We start from the raw sequence: 24,662 nt of genomic DNA on the forward strand, positions 1-24,662 counted from the left end.
TGGCTCATGCCTCTCTCTTGCTCTCTCCTCCCCCCGCCCGCTGGCACACACACAGGCGGAGTGCAGGGGCAGACCCGTGGCCGCACCTGAAGGGCAGTGTGGTCCAAGGCATTGTTTCAGCAGATGAGCATCGTCCTTCCCGGAGGGCCTAAGCCAGGATGCCCTCAGGGCCTGTTAGCCTGCTCCACCAGCTCACAGGTAGGTCACCTTCCCACAGGGGGCTGGACAGGCACCCAGACAGCTGGACTCAGAGGCCTCGCCCAGGGCGAGGGGCCGCGCGGAGCAGCCTGGGCCCAGGTGGGCTGAGCCTCGCAGTGGAGGCACTGACTTAGGAGCCTCGACTGTCCAGGGTCCGAGGCCTCGGGACCCCGCAGTGCCCTGGGAACACATACCTGTGAGGTGTAGTCTGCCAGCACCCAGGGGAACACTGGGTACTGCATGTAGTCGTTGTGGGTCCTCCCGGCCAGCGTGTTGAGGTGCATGAGGTACTCGAAGTTGCTGATGTCCCTTTTCTGCCAGAAGAGAGAGAGGTCGGCCCTGGTCTGGCTCTCAGCCCTGCAGGAGCCGCTCGCTGGGGTGAGCGCAGGCAGACGCCCCGCTGGGCTTCCCACGCCCCGTGCGCCAGCCCGCTCAGCTCGGGGCCATGTATCCCACAGGAACTGCAGCAATTGCAGGCTGGAAGAGAGCCGCGAGACAGTCCGGCTCTGCAGCCCAGAGGCCAGGAGGAAGCACTGTGTTAACGGTTGGGTGTGATCTCCCAAGTTGGCTAAAACACAAAGGCTGTGCGGGGGAACTGACTGAGGACCAGGTGTGCTTACACAAGCTGAGGGGACTTCGCAGGCACAGAGAAAGAGGCCTGAGCAGTGGGCTCATGACCTGTCTCTGGGACTTTAGGAATTCCCTCTTCCCTGTCCTGTAAGATAACTCTCACTCTTATGGCCTCAGACGAACAGTCACTGATGGAGATAGGGACTGCATTTGGGGAAAGTTCTGAGGGCCACCTGGCGAATGAGCAGGCCACTGGGTCAGTCCTAGGCCCCTCTGCAGGCCATGGACTCTCCTTGCCTTGGCCAGCTCCCCCGCGACCAGGAGTAACCTTGTGACCCTGGGAAGGGCTTTTTGGGGTCCCTTCCTTTTAGCCAGAACCCTGGGCTCAACTCAGCACCTCCCTGCTGGGAGCCACGGGTGTCTTCCCAAGACAAGAGGTGAGTCCTATGTCCTCCTGAGTGAAATCCGTTGACACGTGTGTACACCTTCCTGGACAGAGTGTGTGTGTGCACACAGGGCACGTGTACATGCTCACACACACACTCCCTAGCTGCGACTCCAAGGCTCCAGAATCTCCTTCAACCACTGAGATCTTTTCAGAAAATTATTTGGGACATTTTAGTAAATTAAATACAAAAGATCCCTCCTGATTCATCCACTTGCTTTCTCTCTCCATCACTGGGGCCTGAGCTGTTTTCTGATTTGCATTCCCGAAGGATTTCCTCAAACCCAGAGTCCTCTGAGGGGTCACTGTACCTGCCACCTCTGCAGCATGGTCCTGTCGGAGCCGGGGTACCTCCTGTGAAACAGAAAATAATGCTGGTGACCAACCATCTCAGACATGGGCTGGGGGTGGGGGAGGCGGGGCTGCTGGGGCTGTGTGGGCCCAGGGCACCCAGGAAAGCCTCAAACTGCCTGGTACAGAGCAAGCTCTTCTTGCCCACCCGCCCTACTGACGGTGAGGGTCTGGTAGCCTCGGTCACACTTATGTGGCCCTTATGCCAGAAGATGCTGCCACCTTAAGTGCAGCCCATGTAGAGCCCCAGCGAAGGGCAGAGTGAGTTCAGGGCCTCATATTTCACATGGATTTCCCACAGACACGTCTCGACCTTCTTTGCCCTTGTGAATATGATGTATTGACATGTGAATGCAATATATGTATGTGGTTAAAAATGCAAACAATATAGCCCTGGCCAGTGTAGCTCAGTGGATAGAGCAATGGCCTGAGCACTGAAGGGCCAGGATTTGGATTCCCAGTCAAGGGCACGGACCTGTCAAGGGTTGTGGGTTTGCTTCCCACCCCTGGACAGGGCGCATAAGGGAGGCAACCGGTCGATGTGTCTCTCTCACTCTCTCCCTCCTTCCCTTCCTCCCTTCCATTTTCTCTGATAAAGCAATAGAGAAAAATCCTCAAGTGAGGATTAACAAAAAAAAGCAAAGAGTATAAAATATGAATATAAAATAAGTGTTTCCAATCTACCTCTTCCATTTTAGAAGTATCCACAGTTACCAATTCCCAGGAGTTTTCTGTATGCTTGCCTGGTTTTTAAATGGGTGATAAATGGGGTTGTCTCCTCTGTGCAGGCCCTGCCTGCCTCGTGGGCTGACACCCTGAGGAGCTGTCCCTTCTCCAGCCAGGCGTTTGCCTGCCCTGCGCTGGGTTTTGTCCTCACAACTCATATGTCCATGACCATCTTCGGACACCACTTTCTGGATTCTTTGTATCTCTGTGAGATACATTTCTGGCAGGGGAATCACTGGGCTAAAAGTCTAAGCATTTTCAAGTTTTCCACGTATTGCCAAATGTCCTCTTAAAAGGCTGTGTCAACTTATGTTTCTACAAATAAGAAATACAAATTGAACCCAGGCAATGCCGCCTTTGACCAGTGTGACAGTGGCCGTGGTGGTGGAGGGCATGGGAGGGACCCTTCTCGAGCGAAGCCCTCCTGCTCAGCAGGGATTTGCAGAGCCCTGCCCCCCGGACGGGCTGGTACCCTGAACTCCTTTCCCATTTCTCTTTCTTTCCCCTCTGTGTCCTTGCTCAGATGTTCCACCAAACCAAACCCAACTGTGCCTCTTTCCAGCCATGTCCTCTGCCTCAGAGCTGTTCAGGTGCCACAGACCCCACCCACACACACTCTACGTCCCACCTGGCGGGCTGGGCCCGGTTCCTGCAGGCTCTGCCTAGACAAGGCCTGACTGCCCAGTGCACCAGCCAGTGAGGGCAGCACCTCCGCTCCATCACAGACAGCTGTCAGCCCCCTCTCCCAGGCTCCCTGTCCCTCCTCACGCCGTTCTTTCCTTAACAGGTTCTCTATACACAGAAAGCAACTCCCAGGCTGGGGTTCACCTCTTCCCGAACTGAGAAATCATCTATTCAGTACATCTAGTCAAGGCGAACAACAGGGAGAAAACATGGTAAAGTTTTTCTTTTGTTTGCAAAGGCTCACGTGAAGATTGGGTTCTCCTGCAGCTTGTGGGCCTGCCTCCCACCCCATCCCGATGGCAGGCCCTCTGAAGGCTACTGTGAGGCAGAGTGGGGCTGGAGACAGTGGGCCACTCCTTGGAAAGGACATGTGCTGAGCCTCCCGAGGATGTGGAGCTGAACTACCAGCTCGTGGAGCTGGAATGGCGAATCCTAACCACTCCTCTTGCTGCTTTGCCTTAGAAGCCTGAGAATGGAGTGGGGCTAGAGAAGCACCAAGTGCCTGCTGGGGCCTAAGAAAGGAGAGCACGCCTCTGCCATTGCCCTTGTGAAAGGGTTCTAGAATGTTACCTGTGTCTTCTATGACATTGCCCTCTGGTGGGATGTGTGCAGAGATAAAGGCGCTTCACCATCCCCTTCCTCATTTCATCGGCTATGAGCTCCAATGGAGAGTCCTCATTTTGTTGCCATCAAAAAAGGTGCCATTACCAGGAGTGCCAAGACACCTAACTGAAGGTAAGCTCTATTTTTTTAAATGTTTTTTAAAAATCACATTAATCTGAAGGTAATCACTCTTGAAATGGTCTATGCAAATTTTGTAGCTATCTGGTAATTAGCACTTTAGCAGCTGGTAAGCTGTGTTGTTTCATCAATATAGTGCGCGTTTTAGATTGAACTGGTGCCAGAGATGGCTCTCGGCTTTCCCAAGCACCCCTCGCCCCCCCCTGCCCCCCCCCCTCCCACACACACACACACACACACTCCTGCCCTCCCAGTCTGGGCAGCAGCGCAAAGCGCACAGGCGTTGGGTAAAAGAACCAAGTCCAAGTCCTGCCCACTGATAAGAACTGGGAACTGGGGTCTGGAAGGGGTGGACTCCTTCCCAGGATAGGGCACATGTCTGTGGCGCCTGGCCCACCTTCACCGGTGCGAGGCTCCGGGAAGGGGGTGCGTTTGCTGACAGATGCCGAGTGGGCAGTCTGTGGATAAGAAAAGTTCTCCATGAGGGGCCAAGAGACGGGTCCTAGAAACACACTCCCTCTACTTTCTTCCCCTTGAGAAGCAAATCTGGGTTAGCCTAGTTTTCAAATATAGGCTGTAGGTCAATGGAAATCTACAAAGAGACAGACTTTGCAAACCAGAGATTCCCCCGCCTCCACACGAGTAACTTCCTGACTTCATTTCTCTAACATGTAGAAATCTTATATAGAGTTCCAGACAATAAAACAACAACAGTTGTCTAAAGCAGCCTTGGCCAACTACGGACCGCGGGGCCCGTTCGGCTGTTCTATCCGGCCCGCGGAGCCGAAAGAGCGGAGGGTTCTCTTGCTCTCCCCTCCGCTCCTTTACTTTGAATTTATATTAGTTCACACAAACACTCCATCCATGCTTTTGTTCCGGCCCTCCGGTCCAGTTTAAGAACCCATTGTGGCCCTCGAGTCAAAAAGTTTGCCCACCTCTGGTCTAAAGCATTACAGACTGCAAACTCTTTTTGCCTAATACCCATGCCGAAGAGAACATGGAAGCGTAGGGTGAGGGGGTGACGCGCAGACCAGGGAAGTTTGTCAAGGCTGGCTAGAGCCACCCAAGGCCCAGCACAGAGCAGGTGCCCGTGACCTCTAGTACAGCCTGTGCAGGGCACCTGCCAGAACCCAACCTTGAGCAAAGGCCTGGCTCCGAAGGCGAGCTCCATCCTCTGAAGAGGAAAAGAAAATAAGAGCAAACAGGGTGACAACCACAAACGTCTCAGTTCCAGAGTCACCTGACAACTAGTGATCTATATTCGGAGTTAAGTGAGCATTTAATCACCAAATTATTATTGCATTCCTGTACCATAAACACAATGTCGTACAAGTCCTGAAAGTCTGGAAGGTTACACAACACGTTACCTCTAGACCAGGCGTCCTCAAACTACGGCCCACAGGCCACATGTGGCCCGCCGAGGACATTTATCCGGCCCGCCGGGTGCCGCTGCATGTCCTGCTTAGCAGCCAACTTGTCCCGGGCCCACAGTGCTCATAGAAATTTGTTCATAGTTTTTTTTTAAACTATAGTCCGGCCCTCCAACGGTCTGAGGGACAGTGAACTGGCCCCCTGTTTAAAAAGTTTGAGGACCCCTGCTCTAGCTGATGAAATTGTGTGGCTTTAATTTTTATAAGGTTTTACATATATGTATTTTAAAATGTATTTATCATCTTGTGTATTTTCTTCCTTAAAATATTTATTTTTTATTATATGTATTTTATAATTTTCATGTTATTTATTTTCTAATTTAAAGTCTGTACTTTTATGAATATTCCAATTAGAAATACACTATGTAGTAGGATTTCAGGTCATTAAAATTATCTACTTATCTTAATTTGCTAATTATTTTATTTTTAAAAAATATTTTAATTAATTTCAAGAGAGAGAGAGAGAGAAAGGGAGAGGGAGAGAGGGAGAGCAAAACATTGATCGGCCGCCTCCTGCACACCTTCTACCAGAGATCGAGCCCACAACCTGGGCATGTGCCCTGACCAGAAATTGAAGCAGCAACCTTTTGGTGCATGGGACCAAACCCAACCAACTGAGCCACACTGGCCAGGGTAATTTGCTAATTATTTTAAATCCATTTATTGTCTAAATTATATGATATATTTTATTTTCATTTTGCATTAAACAGAACAGTGGTGGGATAATATATATAAACTTTTCATCTATTTAATATTTGCATTTAAAATTTTTATTAACTGTATTTCTAGCTTAGTGATTTATTATATTTTATTTTTCCTTTAAAGTATTTCATTTTGCTTTTTTGTACTTTGCAAAATTTTTATTGCTTAGATTAATTTTGCATTCCAAATTATTTATTTGCTAATTATTTTACTTATTTCCCAATTCTATCTAGATTGTACAATTTAGAGTATTTTTATTTTTTCATTTGTACATATGCATTTGCTAATTTTTCTACAATGTTATTTTATTATTTGCATGATAATTTGAAGTTATCCTTTTTTAACCAATTTTCTCAATATCCGGAAATGTAATTTAAAGAACATTTTTTAACAAAAAGACTATAAGTGCACAAATATTTTCATGGTGGCCTATCCAGGGTAGGACCAAGTTGGAAACAGCAAGAAAAGCCATGTCCACCAGATCCAGTGCGTTCATTCAGAATGTAGATTTCAGAAACCAACACTGACATGACATTGAGAGCAGATGATTATAAAATTGTATGCTTTCATGATCTTTACAGTCACTCTGATTTAATGGTGTGAAAAGTGTACAAAGAGCTCTGGCCAGTGGCTCAATTGATTGGAGTGTTGTCCCATACACCAGAAGGTGTGGGTTTGATTCCTGGTCAGGGGTTAGGGCACATCCCTAGGTTTCAGTTTGAGTCCTGGTTGGGGTGAATATGGGAGGCAACTAATCTACCTCTCTCTCTCTCTCTAAAAATCAATAAACATATCCTTGGGTGAGGATTTCCTATCTAATAAAAGAGTAATATGCAAATTGACCATACCTCCACTACACTCACAAGCCATGCCCACCAGCCAATCAGGATCAAGCATGCAAATTAACCCAACCAAGATGGCTATGGCCATGGAGCAAGCAGGAGGCTTGGGTTTCCCCGGCGATGGAGGAAGCCAAGCTCCCGCAGCCTTGGCCTCCACTCAAAACTACAAAGTTTCAATTATAGAAGATAAATAAATCCCAGATACCAGGACCTCCACTTGGGTTGCCGGGGGGGCGTGGTTGGCCTGCAAACCACCACAGGCCCCTTGCCCAGGCTGCCCCATGCCCCAAGAGAACCCCCACCCTGATCCAGGACACCCTTCAGGGCAAACCAGCTGGCCCCCATCCATGCACCAGGCCTCTATCCTATCTAATAAAAGAGTAATATGCAAATTGACCATCACTCCAACACATAAGATGGCTGCTCCCATGTGGACACAAGATGGCCGCCACAAGATGGCCGCCACAAGATGGCCAGCAGGGGAGGGCAGTTGGGAGGGAGCAGGTCTGTAAGGGAGGGCAGTTGTGGGTGATCAGGCCAGCAGAAGAGGGAAGTTGGGAGGGACCAGCCCTGAAAGGGAGGGCAGTTGGGGGTGATCAAGCCTGCAGGGGAGGGCAGTTAGGGCTGACTAGGCCAGCAGAGGAGGGAAGTTGGGGGTAACAGGGCCTGCAGGGAAGGGCAGTTGGGAGGGACCCAGGCCTGCAGGGGAGAGCAGTTGGGGGGCACCAGGCCTGCAGGGGAGGGCAGTTAGGGGTGACCAGGCCTGCAGGGGAGAGCAGTTGGGGGGTACCAGGCCTGCAGAGGAGAGCAGTTACGGGCAATCAGTCTGGCAGGGGAGCAGTTAGGCATCAATCAGGCTGGCAGGGGAGTGGTTAGGGGATTATCAGGCTGTCAGGCAGAAGCAGTTAGGGGCAATCAGGAAGGCAGGCAGGCGAGCAGTTGGGAGCCAGCAGTCCTGAATTGTGAGAGGGATGTCCGACTGTCCGTTTAGTCCCGATCCTACTGGTAGGATCGGGACTAAATGGGCAGTCGGACATCCCTCGAGGGGTCCCAGATTGAAGAGGGTGCAGGCTGGGCTGAGGGACACACCCCCGTCCCGTGCACGAATTTCATGCACCAGGCCTCTAGTTACAAAATAAAAATAAAAAGGGTGCAAAGAGAAAACTGCAAGAGATAAATAAATTCAAATAAATAAACAGGTAAAATCCTTATCAAAAAAGAAAGAGCAGAAAAAAATATCTGGACAGATTACAAGGAAGTGTAATGATATTTCATGGGACTTGATGTGGTACAAGAGGCAAAGCTGGCTTTTTCCCTGTTAGCAAGGCCTACGTGACCGTCGCTATGGACAGTGGCTCTGTCCTGGTGCTGTGAACCTCCCACTCTTGCGGGGTGGGCGGGTGCCCCACTGGGGAGATCTGTGTGCCAAGCTGGGTGCCTGGAGACCCTTTCAGCCACTGTTCTTCCTCACAGGCTGGCTTCAGGACTATGCTAATTAACTGCAGGGGAGAGTCCTGTTGCCAGGTGACAGAGTCTCACAGCTGAGGAGGAAGACCTGGGACAGGGTAAGTCTCTCTGGCCTGCATTTATAGATAGACTTTGCCAAACAACAGTTGCTTCAAACTCTGCATTCTCTCCTTTGAGGGAGCAACTTTGGAAGTGCTGGTTCTCCTTTGCTTCGCTTACAAACCCGGAGGCAAGCTAATTCACTAATTCATTATTTAGGATGTGTGTGGGGGGAGGGGGGGCGGGGGCTGGGCCTAGCATGCAGCTGCTGTTCTCAGGGGCCCTGTGGACTGGCCTGGGAGGGCCAGATGTGAGTCCACAGGCTTCAGGGTCACACGGAATTCTCCCTCCAAAGTCTGAGTCTCCCTGAGCACTTTATGGCTCCACAAGCAGGTAGAGACTAGTGTTTGAGCTGCTGCTTCCCCCCAACTGGGCACCCCTTTAAGGAAAGTGCCCTGAGGATACGGGCTCACCTTCAGTGGAGCTCACTTTAGTCCTGCTCACAGCCGGGAGCTCTGAGCGCAGCCATCTTCTGAGAAACCTGGAGGCAACCCCTTCCACAAGCCATCTTGAGCACTGGAACCTTCTACAAGTGGTCACGCCTGCCTACAATTGCACTCTCCATTTTTATATTCCCAGTGAGCCTGTCTCCAAAAGCCAGATAGCACTGTGCAGCAGGTAGCAGAGCCCGGCTCCTCGCCCACAGGCGCTGGCAAATGCAATTCCTCACCCTGCCCACCCCCATGCACACTCTGCAGAGTCAAATGCCTATTTTAGAGGCCTGGCCAGAGGTTCCAGACACACCCCTTGGTGGCCCACGAGGCTTCCTGTGTGAAGGCACAGCTCACTCCAGGTAGGGCGGCGGCGGGCACAGGGGTGACTGCAGCCACACGGGAGTCTCAGCAGAGGAGAGGCAGGTTGTGACATGCCGAGTGAGTGGGTCTCATGAAAGTTGTGGGAGAGGATAAATACAATGACTTTTGAATGTGACTACTGAGCAAAGTTTGCATCATTTTCCCTTGAGAGATGGCCTGCAAGCAAAATATATTTCTCATCCATTTGGCATGAACCTTGCTATGAAGTTAGTCCCAAATCCTGGCTGTGAAAAGGTGGTGACTTTGGGGCTGTTAGTTCTACAATGTGTCTATCCTGCATCTCAATGTTTCAGTCAAAAGGATGAAATAATTATTGTGAGATCACGTTAGCAACATGTTTAAAATATCAGATATATCCAAAGTCAGTCTTACTTAAAAATATTAAGATACATGAGCATGAAGCAGCAGATAAACTCTATTATCATAATGATGATAATGATCTTACAACTGAAATACTTGCAAATATTTCCATTAAAATATGGGTTACCATTACATTTTTAATTTAGATATCCATGGGGTGTCCCACCATGCTGTTTGATTCACAATGACTAGATTAAAAAATAATTAGAAATTAAAGTCAAACCAACTGGTCCAGTTTTTCCAAAGTACAAAAACAAATTGTACCAGACAAGGCGATGTAGTACATTTAGAAACTTCTCATATTTGGCTTTCTGAGCTGCTCTTGTGAAATATAATCTGTTATTTGTCTATCCATCCAACTGTCTGTCGATCTGTCCACCCAGCCATCCAACCATCTATTCACTTTTCTTTCTATCTATAATTGCCAGCTTCCGTGTGGGTTGGTCCCGCCCTTTAAGATTCTGGGAATGGATAACAGACCATCTAACTTGTTTTAGTTGTATCCAAAGATCTTCTCTTTCACACTTCCTTTGCCAATATTAACTCTCCTACTCAGTGAGCAGGTGGGCAGGTGTCCACCATGCGAGAGAAGGAAGGCCCTGGTCATTGCAGGCTCCTGTCAGTGGTCTGCTTCTAGTGGCACAGTAGCTTAGGGCCCAGTGTGGACTCTGAGCAACACAGCACACCCTGCCCTCCACAACCAAGAGCAAGCAGCCCAGACAGGTTAGGTGATCCTGAGGGAAGCTTGGTGGGGGTGGGGCTTTCTGGGACTCAGACACATTGGGGAGGAGGTGAAGTGCATTCTGCCAGACCCCACGCAGCCTTGCAGGTGATTAATGGGCAGGCTCAGAGCCGAAGTTCCTGCTGGAGAGAAGCTCCTTAATGGAAAAGTGCTCTGTAGACAGCTCCAGGATACTTCCTCCCCATCACTCATCAGAGCTGGGACGGCTTCTACCTATGGGGGCAGGAAGGCAGGCTCAGCTGGACCAAACTGGCTGCATCTCCAATCTCCTGGAAGCACCCTCTCCTTCTAGGGCCCCTCAAACCCATCCTTGGTGTGTTTGCCCCCCCTGAGCTGAACTTTACCTTATATATGACACACAAAAGAGAGCCCAGCTTTGGGGTGCCCAGGAGAACCTGGTGGCCAGATCAGTAACAGCTAGGTTTTAGCTCTTTGAGTGTGAGGACTGGCCATGCTCACTGCTCAGCTGTGTATCAGGCTTGATGCGTAGAGGCTCTCAATAGGCTTTCGAATGAGTGAACAAATCAAGGAATGCAGGAATAAGCATTGACTTGGCTTGAGTCCCAAAGGACTAATTAGGATCACAGACAAAGAAAACTGTACTATTTGTTCAGGCCCATGGGATCGAGTTGCCAATAAAAGATGGAGCTCTGCACTGTTTGGGACACAGGCATACGAAAAAGTATTCTTTGTTCATCTCAAGAGCAAATGTCCTGGGCATCTTGTTCTTTCCTTTGCTAAGTCTGGCTACGCACCATGAGGAGGTCATTGATCAATGTGATCAGAACAGAGGCGCCCTGATTAGTCCATCTTTTTAAAATTAAATTTTAACTCAAGTGCAGGCGGACAGTTTCTGACACACCACCTGTGCAGAGCTGTTCCAGACAGTGTGCACATGTGCACACACATGGCAGACGTGTGCCACAGCAGTGCCCACATGTATGCATTTGGATGAACTCTACAAGGCACAACAGGGCTGGGGGTGGGATGGGCATAAAAACGTCACAGACCGCCAAGCTGGGCTGAGCCAGCAACTGTGGTAAGAGATAGAAGTAGAATAAAGAGTCCCAAATATTTTAAAGTGTTTTTAAAGAAATTTTAAATTTACTTACAATAAAATTGCCTTTTTTTGTGCAGACAGCCCTCTGAGCTCTAACACATGTGCAGCTTCAGTTGACCACCATGGCCAGCATGTAGGTGGTGCAGGCTCTCCAGCAGCTCACAGCCACTGCCTCCTTGCCAGCAAAGCTTCCCCACCCCCATCCCTGGCAACCACTGATCTGTCTCCTGTACCTTTCACTGTGGCTTTTCCAGATGCCATATAAATACAACTATTCCTTACACGCACTTTTGAGCTTGGTGTCTTTGCCTCAGCAAAATGCTTTTGAGATTCACCAAGTTGCTGTATGTCCTCCTCATCCTATCTAATAAAAGAGTAATATGCAAATTAACCATCACTCAGCTACTCCCACAAGCCATGCCCACCAGCCAATCAGTAGCGAGTATGCAAATTAACCCCAACCAAGATGGCTGAGGCCACAGAGAGCAGGAGGCTTGGGTTTCCCCACAATGGAGGAAGCCAACCTTTCCACACACCCTGGTGGGCCCAGGCCTCCACTCAAGGCTACAAAGTTTCAATTATAGAAGATAAATAAATCCCAACAAAAATGGCGGCAGCCATGGAACTGGAGAGAGCAGGAGGCTTGAGTTGCCCCAGGTGATGGAGGAAGCCAAGCTTTCTGCAGCCCTGGCCTGCCTTGGCCTCCGCTTAAGGCTACAAAGTTTCAATTATAGAAGATAAATAAATCCCAACAAAAATGGCGGCAGCCATGGAACTGGAGAGAGCAGGAGGCTTGAGTTGCCCCAGGTGATGGAGGAAGCCAAGCTTTCTGCAGCCCTGGCCTGCCTTGGCCTCCGCTTAAGGCTACAAAGTTTCAATTATAGAAGATAAATAAATCCCAACAAAAATGGCTGTGGCCACAGAATGAGCAGGAGGCTTGGCTCTGCTCCAGGCTACAAAGTTTCAATTATAGACGATAAATAAATCCCAGATACCAGGGCCTCCACTTGGGTCACCAGGGGGCGTGGCCGGCCTGCAAACTACCACAGGCCCCTCGCCCAGGCTGCCCCATGCTCCAAGGGAACCCCCACCCTGAATTGGGACACTCTTCAGGGCAAACCAGCTGGCCCCCACCTGTGCACCAGGCCTCTATCATAACTAATAAAAGAGTAATATGCAGATTGACCATCACTCCAACACACAAGATGGCTGCCCCCATGTGGTCAAAGATGACTGCCCCCATGTGGACACAAGATGGCCACCACAAGATGGCCAGCAGGGGAGGGCAATTGTGGGGGGACCCAGGCCTTCAGGGGAGAGCAGTTGGGGGGACCAGGCCTGCAGGGGAGAGCAGTTGGGGGTGACCAGGCCTGCAGGGGAGGGCAGTTAGGGGCAAACAGGCTGGCAGGGGAGCAGTTAGGCATCCATCAGGCTGGCAGGGGAGTGGTTAGGGGGTGATCATGCTGGCAGGCAGAAGTGGTTAGGGGCAATCAGGAAGGCAGGCAGGCAAGCAGTTGGGAGCCAGCAGTCCTGGATTGTGAGAGGCATCCCAGATTGGAGAGGGTGCAGGCTGGGCTGAGGGACACACACCCCTGTGCATGAATTTTGTGCACCGGGCCTCTAATGCTTAATGGTATGCCATTGTCAGGATGGGCCACTATGGCTTTTCCCATCCACCCACTGAAACACCTCGGGAGGTTTTTTCTGTGTGTGTGTGTGTGTGTGTATGTGTGTGTGTTTCAATTATGAAGAGAGCAGTTATAAACATACATGAACCATTTTTTGTATGAACATAGCTCTTGTTTTTCCAGGCTAAACAACTACTTGCAGAAACGCTGGGTCATATGATAAGTATATGGTTAATTTTATAAAAAATTGCTACTGTTTATCAGAGTGACTAACCATTTTGAATTCTCATCAGCAATATTTGAGCACTCTTAGTTGCTCCACATCCTTGACAAATCTTTGTACTACTGTTTTTTTTGTTTTTGTTTTTAAGAAATTCTAATAACTGTAGTGGTATCTGTGATTCTAATTTGCATTTTTCTAGTGACTAAGGACATTGGGCAACTCTCTGTGGGCTTATCTGCCAAACATATAACTTCTATGGTGAAATGTTTTATTAAACCTTTTGGGCAAATTTTTAATTGCATTGTTTACTTTCTTACTTTTGACTTTGAGTTCAATTTGTCAATATTTTCTTTATGGATTGTACTTTTGCCTAACTTAAAGTCATAAGGATTTTCTCCTATGTTTTCTTGTTAAAGTTTTATGGTATTATATTTTATATTCATAGTTATCATTAATTTTGAGTTAATCTTAGGTCATTTCACTAGGCTGGATGCACTTTTGTTTGCATAGGGGTAACCAACTGCTCCAACACCATTTACTAACATTTATTTTTTCTCTATTGAATTTTCTTTGAACTTTTGTCAAAAATTAATTGATTATATTGACCATAGTTATGTGACCTATTCCTGGACTCTATTGTCTGCTTCACTGATCTATATATCTGTTCTTTCACCAACAATACATATTGTAATTATGTGATAAGTTTTAAAATTGGGAATCACAAATCCTCCAATTTTATTTTTTTAATTGTTTTGGATTTATAGTTCCTTTCAATATAAATTTTAGGATCTCTCTGTATATCCTATATAATAAAAGGGTAATATGCAAATTGACCCTAATGGCAGAATGACCAGGAATGACCAGTCACTATGATTCACACTGACCACCAGGGGGAAGACGCTTAACGCAGGAGCTGTACCCCGGTGGTGAGTGCACTCCCACAGGGGGAACTCCGCTCAGCCACAAGCTGGGCTGACAGCTGCAAGTACAGGGGCGGTGGCGGGAGCCTCTCCTGCCTCCTCAGCAGTGCTAAGGATGTCCGACTGATGGCTTAGGCCTGCTCCCCACAGGGTGCGGGCCTAAGCTGGCAGGTGGACATTGCCTGAGGGCCCCTGGGCTGCCAGAGGGAGCAGGCTGGCTGACGCCACCTGCCGCAAGTGCATGAATTATCATGCACCAGGCCTCTAGAGTGTGTGTGTGTGTGTGTGTGTGTGTGTGTGTGTGTGTGTGTGTGTGTATACTATATCCCAGTTGGGATTTTTATTGGAATTGCATTGATCTTCAGACCAATTTGGGAAGAATTAACATATTAACTATACTGAGTCTTCCAAGTCATGGTCATGGTATGTTCCTACATTTATTTAGATCTTTGCTTTCTTTCATCAGTGTTTTGTAATTTTGGTCATAGAAATCCTGCACATTTTTTTTTTACTTATGTGAAATACACAAATGCTTTTATTTCTAAAGCATTATTATTCTTCAAAAATTTTCATTAATAGTATATAGAAATGTAGTGGGGTTTTTGTGTGTTAACCTTGTATCCTGCAACCTTGTTAAACTCAGTAAATTCTGTAGGATTCTCTGTGTGGACAAATCAGGGCATCTGTAAATTGGGACAATTTATTTCATTCTTTTTTATCTGTATGCCTTTTATTTTTTCTTGCATTATTGCACTGGCTAGAATTCCAATAAAATGTTGAGTAGGAATAACAAGAGTGTACCTTCTTTCCTTGTTTCCAAACTTAGGGAGAAAAGCATTTAATTAATTACCAAGCCTGATTTAGCTGTAGGTGTGTGTGTGTGTGTGTGTGTGTGTGTGTGTGTGTGTGTGAGAGAGAGAGAGAGAGAGAGAGAGAGAGAGAGAGAGAGAGAGAGCGCTCTTTATCAGGCTATGAAAATGCCTTTATGTTAGTGGTTTGCTGAAAGTTTTTGTCATGAATAGATGTTAAATTTTGTACCATGTTTTTTCAGCACCACTTGATATGATCATGTACTTTTTTCTTTTGAACCTGTTAATATACTGTATTACATCTATTTCTGAATAATGAATCAACTTGCATTCCCACTTGACTGTTGTGTATTATTCTTTTTATATATTGCTAGATTCAATTTATTAATTTTGTTGAAGACTTTTATGCCTCTGTTCATCAGGGATATTGCTCTGTAGTTTTCTTTTTTTATATTGCCTATGTGTGATTTTAGTATCAGGGGAATGCTGGCCTCAGAAAATAAGTTAGGAATAACTAGTATTCCTTCTATTTTCTTGAAAAGATCATGTAAAAATTGTTGTTGTCATCTTTAAATACTTGGTAAAATTTGCCAATAAAATCATTTGGGCCTAGAGTTTTTTGGGGAAGCTTTCAACGATAAATTCAGTCTCTTTAATAAATATATATTTTTATGGATTTTCTATTTCTTCATGAGTGAGATTAGTTTGTGGTCAACTTTAAAGCTTACTCTAGAGTTGTTTGTATTATTCCCTAATCATCCCTTTAATGTCTGTGGGATTTTAGTCATATCCTCTTTTTAATTACTTATATTAATAAGTTTGTCATCCCTTTTTTCCATTGTCAGTCTGGCTAGAGATTTATCAATTTTATTAATCTTCAAAGAACCAACTTTTAGTTTTACTGATTTTCCCTATTGTCTTTCTCCTTTCGGTTTTACTCCTTTTGATTTCTGCTCTTGTCTTTATTATTTCCTCCTTGTGCATGCTTAAGGTTTATTTTGTTATTCTTTACTGGTTTCCTAAGGTGGACATTTATATTATTGGTTTTTAAAATTTTCTTAGTATGAACACGTAAGACCACTGCTTTAGTTGCATACCATATGTTTTGATATGTTCTATTTCATTTTTGTTCAGTTAAAATATTTTTCTATTTTCCCTTGAGATTTCTTTGACTCATGAAGTATTTATAAATGTTTTTTAAATTAATTATTTGGAGATTTTTCCAGTTGTAGTTCTGATATTGCTAATTTAATTCCTTTATATTTGTTAAGGTTTGCTTCATGGCTAAGAAGGTAGTCTATGTTTGTGAATGCTGGATGTGTGCTTGAGAAGAGTGTGTATCCTGTTGCTGGGTAGAGTGTTTTCACATGTCAACTAGATCCAGTCAATTGATGGTAATGTTCAGTTCTATATCGTTGGTTCTCATGGTGGGGGTAGGGGAGCAATTTTGCCCTCTGTAGACAGTTGGTGATATTTGGAGACACTATTGATTGTTATAAGTAGTGTAGAGCTACTGGCATTTAGTGGGTAGAGCCTTCTGGCCTTCTGTTGATAAACATCATACAATCATAGGACAGGCCCCCCTCCCCCATCAGTCTCCCCCCTCGCCCCCCCCCCCCTTCCCGCCAACAAAAAAGAGGTATCTGGCCCCAAGTGGCCATACAGCCGAAACTGAGCAACCCTTTTCCTTGTGGAATTTCTCTCTAGTTGTTGCATTGATTATTAAAAAACAAGTATTGACATTTCCTATTGTAATTATAAATTTTTCCATTTATTCTTTCAATTTTATCAGCTTTTGCTTCATTTATATCAAAGCTCTGTTGTTCAGTATGTACACATTTAGGATTTTTATATCTTCTTGATAAAGTGTCCCTTTATCAATACTATATTTTGTAGTATTCTTCTTAATCTTGGGTAAATCTTCATGCTCTGAAATATACTTTGTCCATACTGATATTAATAAAGTCACTCAGTTTTCCTTTAGTGTTTGCATAGTATGTGTTTTCCCATTTTTCAAAACTTACTTTTATTTATTTAAAGTGGATTTCTTAAAGATAGCATATAATTGGGTCTTTTCTTTTATCATCCATTCTGGTAGTTATGCTTTTAATCAGTGTGTTTGGGACATTTTCATTTAATGAAAGTGTTGATATGCTTGGATTTAGGTCTGCTATTTTAATAGTTGTATTTTGCTTCTTCCATTCCCCTCTCCTGCTTTCTTTTATATTATTTGTATTTTTCCTAGATGTATAAATATAATTTATATATTGAATTTTTACTAGATGTATACTTATAATTATATATAGGTAGGTATACATAATATTATACTTTTTATAATTATACATAAAATCTATTTTCAAATTTATGCACCTAGTTTTTTACTGTCTTTAGTGATTGCTCTGGAGATTTAAACAGCACACTTCCCTTCCATAGTCTACTTAGAGTTACTATTTTACCACTTCAAAGGCAATGCAAAAGCCTTGCCTCCCATACAGCTCTGGTCCATTTCCCCCATTATGTTGTGCTTGTCATATCCCATCTCTGTGCATTGAAAACCCCATTAGACAGTATTAAAATTCTTGCTTTCAGCCATCACAAATATTTTAAAGATCTTAAGAGGAGAAAATAGTCAATTATGTTCAACAGAAATTTACCATTTCTGTTGCTCTTCTTAAGTTTAGCCCAAAGCACAAGTTTCTCTCTAGTATGGGTCCCTTTCATCTGAAGAACTTTCTGTAGCATTTCTTTTACAGCAGTTCAGCTAGTGGCAAATCCTTTTATTTTTCATTAATCTGAGAATGCCTCCATTTTGCCGGCATTCATAGAGGATTCATTTATTCACTGTTTTGTTGATGGTTGTTTCCCCCCCCCCCCCCCCAGCAATTTAAAAGATAATTTTCTAGTACCTCTGGCCTCTATGGTTTCTACTGACTACAGGGGCTGTCTTATTGCTGTTCCCTGAAGGCAATGTGCCCTTTTTCTCGGGCAGGTTTTAAGTTTGTTTAATTTTGAGCAGTTTCATTATGTTTCTGGGTGTGGATTTCTTTAAACTCAGTTATCGTCTTTGGAGTTCACTGAGCTTCTTGCATGTTAATTTTATGTCTTTCACTAAATTTTGCAAATTTTACCCATTTTTCCTTCAAATATTTTTCTGTACCACAACTTTATCTCTTCTTTCTCTAGGGCAGTGGTTGGCAAACTCATTAGTCATCAGAGCCAAATAGCAACAGTACAACGATTGAAATTTCTTTTGAGAGCCGAAAACCGACTTCTGCACATGGGCCATGAAGTTTCAATTGCACTGTACATGCGTGCCCGCACGTGGTATTTTGTGGAAGAGCCACACTCAAGGGGCCAAAGAGCCGCATGTGGCTCACGAGCCGCAGTTTGCCGACCACTGCTCTAGGGATATAATTATAGGTCATTATGGAGATCGAGATGTATGTTTTTATCAGGCACCAGAGGTGCAAGTTCTGGCCCTTCAGTTGATTCTGTGATTATGGTTACAATGTCCCTCCAGTTTTCAGAGACTGTGCGATGCTATTGGGGTCAGGTCCTCTGTCCCACCCAGGCACCAGCCTGGAACCTGCACAGCGGTCTCTCTCAGCTCAGTCTGAGCCATGGGGTTCTGCGTATGGGGTTAGGTACTGAAGACCCTATTCAGGGTTTCATGCATGTACCAGCAGCTCAGGGTGCATCCAGGAGTCCACGCACAACTTTATTAAACTCCCTCCTCTGTGCAATCTCCCAACACTGAGTGGCTCCCTGCAACGCCCCCACCCGCGCCCTTGGTCTTCTGGTTAGAAATCCAGGCATTTTGTTTTCTGAATCTGCTGTTCACTTCCTGCCACCCTTTCTGCCTCCAGGGCCAAGTGAGAGTAGGAGAGAGAAAGGCAACTCCTCCTGGGACCAGTGTGTGCAGAGAATGGCTCTCTGCCTCGGGTCTGGTCTTGGTGCCTGCCTGGCTGACTGTGATGCAGGCCTGCCTGGGGCCAAGGCAGGAGGGCCAAAGCCAGGCCTCCCTCACCCCCTCTGAACCTGACACGCCCCCATTGCTCTTCTGGGCCAGAGAGAGAGGCTCTTCTTGGAAATCTTTCCATCATCTCCAGTGCACAGCTGCTCCTACTTTGGAGTTACTTCTCCTGCCACACGACAGCCTTTGTGGCCAGCGTGCTGAGAGCGCGGTCCGCGCTGTCCGAGCAGGACTGGAGGTGGGTGCACTCGTGAGGCGGCTTAGACAGAGTAGACTGACTCCTACCCTACTGGGCCGGACTTCTGTTTTCAAGCTGCTTTACTCCCTCTGGTTTCTCAGAGTGACGTGATATAGAGACTCCAATGCTTGACTACAGGGCTGTCTTCAGTAATTATGCCTGAATGTGGTGGGTCCTTGTTTCTAAAGAAGAGGTTCCACTCTCCAGGCCTGCTCAGAAGAACATTAACGATGCTGAGGGTGGACAGATGCTCTCCCTGGCTTACTCTGGGGACCTCCATCTATCCCAGGAGGCTGTGGTTTAGGAGGACCAGCACAGGGTGGGACCCTTCGTAGGAGTGGCTGGTGGTTTACAGTGAGCATGGGGAGGGCAGTTTTCACCCACTTCCCTTTGACACTGAGGATTATCGGAGGAAAAAAACGTGATGGTGATGCACACAGCCTGGCTGCTGGTGCTTCGTGTGCTATATGAACTTGGTTCCTGAGAAAGAGCCTGAATGATGGAGCAGAGAAACTGCAGGCACCTGGCCACCCATCCACCGCAAGCATTTGTCTCCTCATGTCCACTCTGTGGTCCCACTGAGAATTCAGCAGACACACCGTGGCAACCTTAAGATAACTCTAAAGAAAGACTAGGTTTATGTGAGGGTCTGGAAGTGGTAGGTACACATACACAATTACATGTACCCCTGGGTTGGGGAGGGGGCGGGTGTATTTGGAAGTCCAGGACAATGACAGATTATTAAGCCAGGAAATGACACAGCTGGATGGACACTGAGACTCCTTCAGCCCAAACCTGCCCCTCTTATTTACATCTGGAACAGAGGTCTGAGGCATGCAGTTTACTGAAGGTCTTTGTCTAGGTGACTTCTGCCCTAATTTCTCTCCACTTTCCTATTTATCTCTTTTTAAACTGTTAGAGAGTGAAGTATTATGATTTGGGGGAGGTCTAATACTCTCATGTCATCTCCTAACTTGATATTTTTCTCTTATCAGAGTATATCTTCTAGCAGTTTCAAGTGACTTTTTCCTCAATCTGATCACCAACCAACCAGAACAGCATATTTCAAACATATTTCTTTAATAAAGAACATGGCCAAGAGTGGGAAGAGCCCCAAGGGCAAGAAGATCACCCTCAATGTGGCCAAGAATTGTATCAAAATCACGTTCGATGGGAGAAAACGCCTCGACTTGAGCAAGATGGGAATTACCACCTTCCCAAAGTGTATTCTGAAACTCAATGACATAGACGAGCTTGATCTTAGCCGGAATATGCTCAAGAGGATCCCTGATTCAATCTCCAAGTTCCAGAACCTACGGTGGCTGGATCTGCACAGCAACTACATCGACAAGCTCCCTGAGTCCATCGGCCAAATGACTACTCTGCTCTACCTCAATGTCAGCAACAACAGGCTGACCACCAACGGGCTTCCCGTGGAACTCAACCAGCTTAAGAACATCCGTACCGTGAATTTAGGCCTGAACCACCTGGACAGTGTGCCCACCACACTGGGTGCTCTGAAAGAGCTCCATGAGGTCGGGCTCCATGACAACCTGATCAGCGCCATCCCCACTAGCATCTCCAAGCTCCCCAAGCTGAAGAAGCTCAATACCAAGCGAAACCCCTTTCTCCAGCCAGAGGAGACGGATGTATTCATAGATTCCATCAAGAGGCTGGAAAACTTATATCTGGTGGAGGCGAAGGATCTATGTGGGCCTTGCCTGAAAAAATGCCAACAGGCCCGAGACAAGCTGAACAAAATCAAGAACATAGCCACGGCAACACCAAAAAAGGCCGTCTTTAGCAATTTCATCGCGCCCAACTCCATGGCCAAGGAGTCCCAAGAAGATTGGAGGTGACCTTGTACCCTGACCCTGAGGCAGAAAGGGAACAGGGAGGGAGGAAAGATGTCAATGGGCTGCTTCCACAGAAAATTGAGAGATTACCCCATGACTGCAAATAGTGCTTTCAGCTAAGGCCATAAAATACTTTCCCTACCATCTTGGCTTGTGATTTTGTTGACCGAACGGCTTTTAGTTCTTTGTCATTGTATTTCGGCATGTGCACCTCCACACATACAGGCATAGGAATAAGGAAAGGACCTTACATCTCACTTCTGCTTCAGAACTCTCCTCCTGCCACAGCCCCGTGGCCCGGCAGCTGAGATAGCCACACTCTTAGCTTCATCATCATGCACTTCAGGACTAACCACCAGCTTTCGAATGTGGGGCTTGTTCTATGGAGCTGCTTTGGGTCAGAGAGCGGCTAGGAGGCAGAGCGACATTTAGCCTTCAAGGGAACAAAGCAGAGGTGGGAAGATACCATTAAGTATCGGCAGGTAACATCTTGGGCTCTGAGCAGTGCTCTCTCTCTCTCTCTGTTTGCATAATCTGCTCTAGGTGCTTTCTCTCCATGCAGCCTGTAAGCCCTGGGCTGTGAATGAAGAGGCTCTACTCCTCTCTTACTCTGCCCAATTCTTTTCCAGTCTCTGGTGGGAGGAAGGAAAGAATGGCTGCAGGTCTGGGTTGGTGTGGTCAATAAATAAGTACCTTACCAGGCCCTGTGCTAGGTGCAGGGATTGCATCCCATAGGGCAAAGCGTGACTCACCCTGGCCACCTGTAGGGAAGACACACTGAAAGAAGACAGACAGAGGAAGGCAGGCTCTCGGACCATGTGGTGTGCATGCCTGGCTTGGCAGAGAGAAAATCAAAAGCTGCAGTTGGCCAGAGCTAGGTTCAGGGCAGCTCTTCCTCTGTCATTTCCCTGGGCTTCTTACATAGCTTTGGCTCCCTCATCTGTAACATGGGGATGATACGACCCCAACTCTAAGGGCCACTGAGCACCTACGGGGACAGCACACAGGGTAAGCATTCAATAGAAGTCAGTTCTCTAAGACCTGGGGCTTGGTGCGTCTCAGAACTGAAATCCCACTTTGGACAGTGTCCCTCTTTGTACCAGATCTTTGGGCAGAAATTACAGTGGTGGAGCCAGTCCTCACAGAGCAGAGAACTTTCTGTACCACTCACACCTCCATATGTCTAAAACAAAAGGTCAAGAAAACCATATTTAGCAAAGCTTTTAAAAACTTTAATCAGGCTCCTCTGTGTTGGCATTAAGTCCTATAGAAGTCGTTAGAAAGCACTAGAGGTCCATGGTTCAGAGGGAGGAGCATATTTCTTGGTTCACATTATAAACCATAGCAGACAGCACACTTCATTGCCTCACTCCTCACTGTCCATTTCTATTTTGTAATGCTTAGTCATGACAACTCCATCATATTTAATATATATATATATATATATATATATATACACATATAGATAGATAGATAGATAGATAGATAGATAGATAGATAGATAGATAGATTTCAGAGGAAGGGAGAGGGAGAGATAGGAGCATCAATGATGGGAAAGAATCATTGATCAGCTGCTTCCTGACTGCTCCCAACTGGGGATCCAGCCTGCTACCGGGCAGGAGCCCTGACCAGGAATGGAACCATGGTCTCCTAGTTCATAGGTCGAAGCTCAACCACTGAGCTATGCCAGCCGAGGGCTGGCCTTCGCATTTACCCTGCGCTGGGTGTGGAAGAGCAGTGTGTCTGTGATGTGTGTGATGAGCTGCCGTGCCAGGAGCCACCACAAGCATGTTGGGCCTGGACCATGACCCAAGGTAGCCTTCCTGCTGTTCTAGCTGCTTCCCCCCAAGAAGGGCGGCATCCATGCAGGGGCATGAGAACGCAAGCAGAGAGTGCTGGCTCGGCGTTGTAATTCATCCCATTGCCATTTCTCCCCTTGAGACACTTCTTAGGATTAGTGTTCCTTCTCATTTAGCTAAGGATCAGCAAATAACAGGAGGCAAGTGAAAAGATGCCCTTGGCCGCTAGTGAGGACCTTGGTCTGTACCATGGATGTGCCCCTCTGCGCCCTCTCTGCCCCATCACACTCAGTCCCCACTGCCCTTGTCCTCCATGCCCTCTCCAGGCACCTCTCCTGGGTTCGCTGCCCATTGAGTGGTTGGCATGCAGGTGACGTTTACTATCCAGCCTTGTTCTAGGTGCTTCATTGTGTGTTTGTTCTCAGCCATGTCTTAGGAAGAGGTTTTTGCTGAGCCAATGGACAGGGCTTTGGATTGCCACAGGATACATTCATATTAGACACCTTGTTAGCCAGGAAAGCCTGGTGGTAGGATGAAGTGAAGACTGGGGATGGAAATCAGTCAAGAGTCATTTTCTGCATTTTATTTATTTTTCTGTCAAAGAAAAGGTTTGATGTTGTAAAATAGCACAGTCATCTTTAGTTCCTGGAAATTGTATTAAGCCTAAAAATACTTGATAGGAAAACCATGGGGTTTTTCTTTCCTCAACTAGAATGAAAACCCTATTCTTCTAACCCAGGCATCACCCTCTCTGAAAGCTGGGCATGCCTTAGGTGACCCCTGTGTGACCTCTGCCCTTGTGTTTTGCCTCTGTGACCTGCAGTCATTGCCTTGGTCTCTTGTGTCTCCATCCCCAGGAAAGCCCCAGAATCCCCCTAGAGTAGCTTATGGCAAAAACTTACAGACTGATCAGCTAATAAGAACACTCAACTCTGAAGAGGAAAAGCCTTCAGTTAGGAAAAGAAAGTGAGTGGCAAGGGGAACATTCTAGAAGCCAAGCTCTCCAGTGCTGGCCAAGCCATTGGCTTGATTCTTCAATTCACTTTGCCTTTCTTTGTTTTAGATAATTTGTGTGTTAAAATGACTGTGGAAAATATTTGTTTTTTTTAATGTATATAGAGACAATATTTAAGAAAATAGTAGATATAAATTATAGACAATTAAAATTATAAAATAAAACTTTAAGGCTTAAAAGAATTATGGTCTCTGCACCTCACTTAAACTGGTAAAATCCTGACACTAGTCACCTGTTATAAGTTATGTATGTATAATGAAATACATCAATGTGGCCAAGAATTGTATCAAATTGTATCTAAGAATACTTTAGATAAATCAAAGTGGAATTTTAATAAATCTTGTAGGTATGAAGGAAAAAGAAAGTGGAGAAATGAACAACAGGGAAAATACTAGGAAACTAAAGTGAAGTGGCAGACCTCGTCCTAACATTTAATCATTATGGTCAATGCACCTAGTCTTCTTCATTGCAACGGCTCCAAACTAGAAACAAGCACATTTCACTGAATAGGCAAATGACTAACCAAACTGTGGGCTATCAACACCCTGGAATATGACTCAGCAGCAACAAGGAACAGATTATGGACACATGCAACAACGTGGATGGAGTTCAGTGACACTATTCTGCGTAAAAAAAGCCTATGTCCAAAAGTCACATACTCTATGATTCTACCTGCAGAACATTCTCTAAATGACAAAATGATAGAAATGAAAAGCAAATCAGTGGTTGCCAGGCTTTCGGGTTGACAGGGGTGGCAGAGGGATAAAACTGATTGTTGTTGTTGGTGGTAGTTGCACACAACTACATATATGACAAAACGACAAAAGACTGTGCACACATATTGTACCAATGTCAATTTTCTGGTTTTGAAATTGTACTATAGTTGCATAAAATTGTACTATAGTTGCATAAAATTGTACTATAGTCGCATAAAATGCAACTATTGGGGGAAATTCAATGAAGCCTTCA

At 46.2% G+C, this 24,662-nt stretch overlaps 2 protein-coding genes across 2 annotated transcripts in view; one reads left to right on the forward strand and one right to left on the reverse strand.

The window, feature by feature from the left end:
• The window catches only part of WDFY4 (WDFY family member 4), a gene marked incomplete at its 5' end in the record, with an annotated part of 233,604 nt that overhangs the window by 29,297 nt on the left and 179,645 nt on the right, over positions 1–24,662 (reverse strand). Inside the window, 2 exons of the mRNA XM_080688457.1 lie at positions 393–512; positions 1,525–1,567. Of these exons, the coding sequence (XP_080544583.1) occupies positions 393–512; positions 1,525–1,567 (163 nt within the window). The remainder of the gene's footprint in view (positions 1–392; positions 513–1,524; positions 1,568–24,662) is intronic.
• Positions 20,115–20,882, forward strand: LRRC18 (leucine rich repeat containing 18; the record flags this gene model as incomplete). The annotated part of the gene is made up of 1 exon (XM_080643256.1): positions 20,115–20,882. The coding sequence occupies one exon, from the start codon at positions 20,115–20,117 to the stop codon at positions 20,880–20,882; it is 768 nt and encodes a 255-aa protein (XP_080499382.1).

Source organism: Plecotus auritus (assembly GCF_963455305.1).
Source record: "Plecotus auritus genome assembly, chromosome: 9".
NCBI lineage: Eukaryota > Metazoa > Chordata > Mammalia > Chiroptera > Vespertilionidae > Plecotus > Plecotus auritus.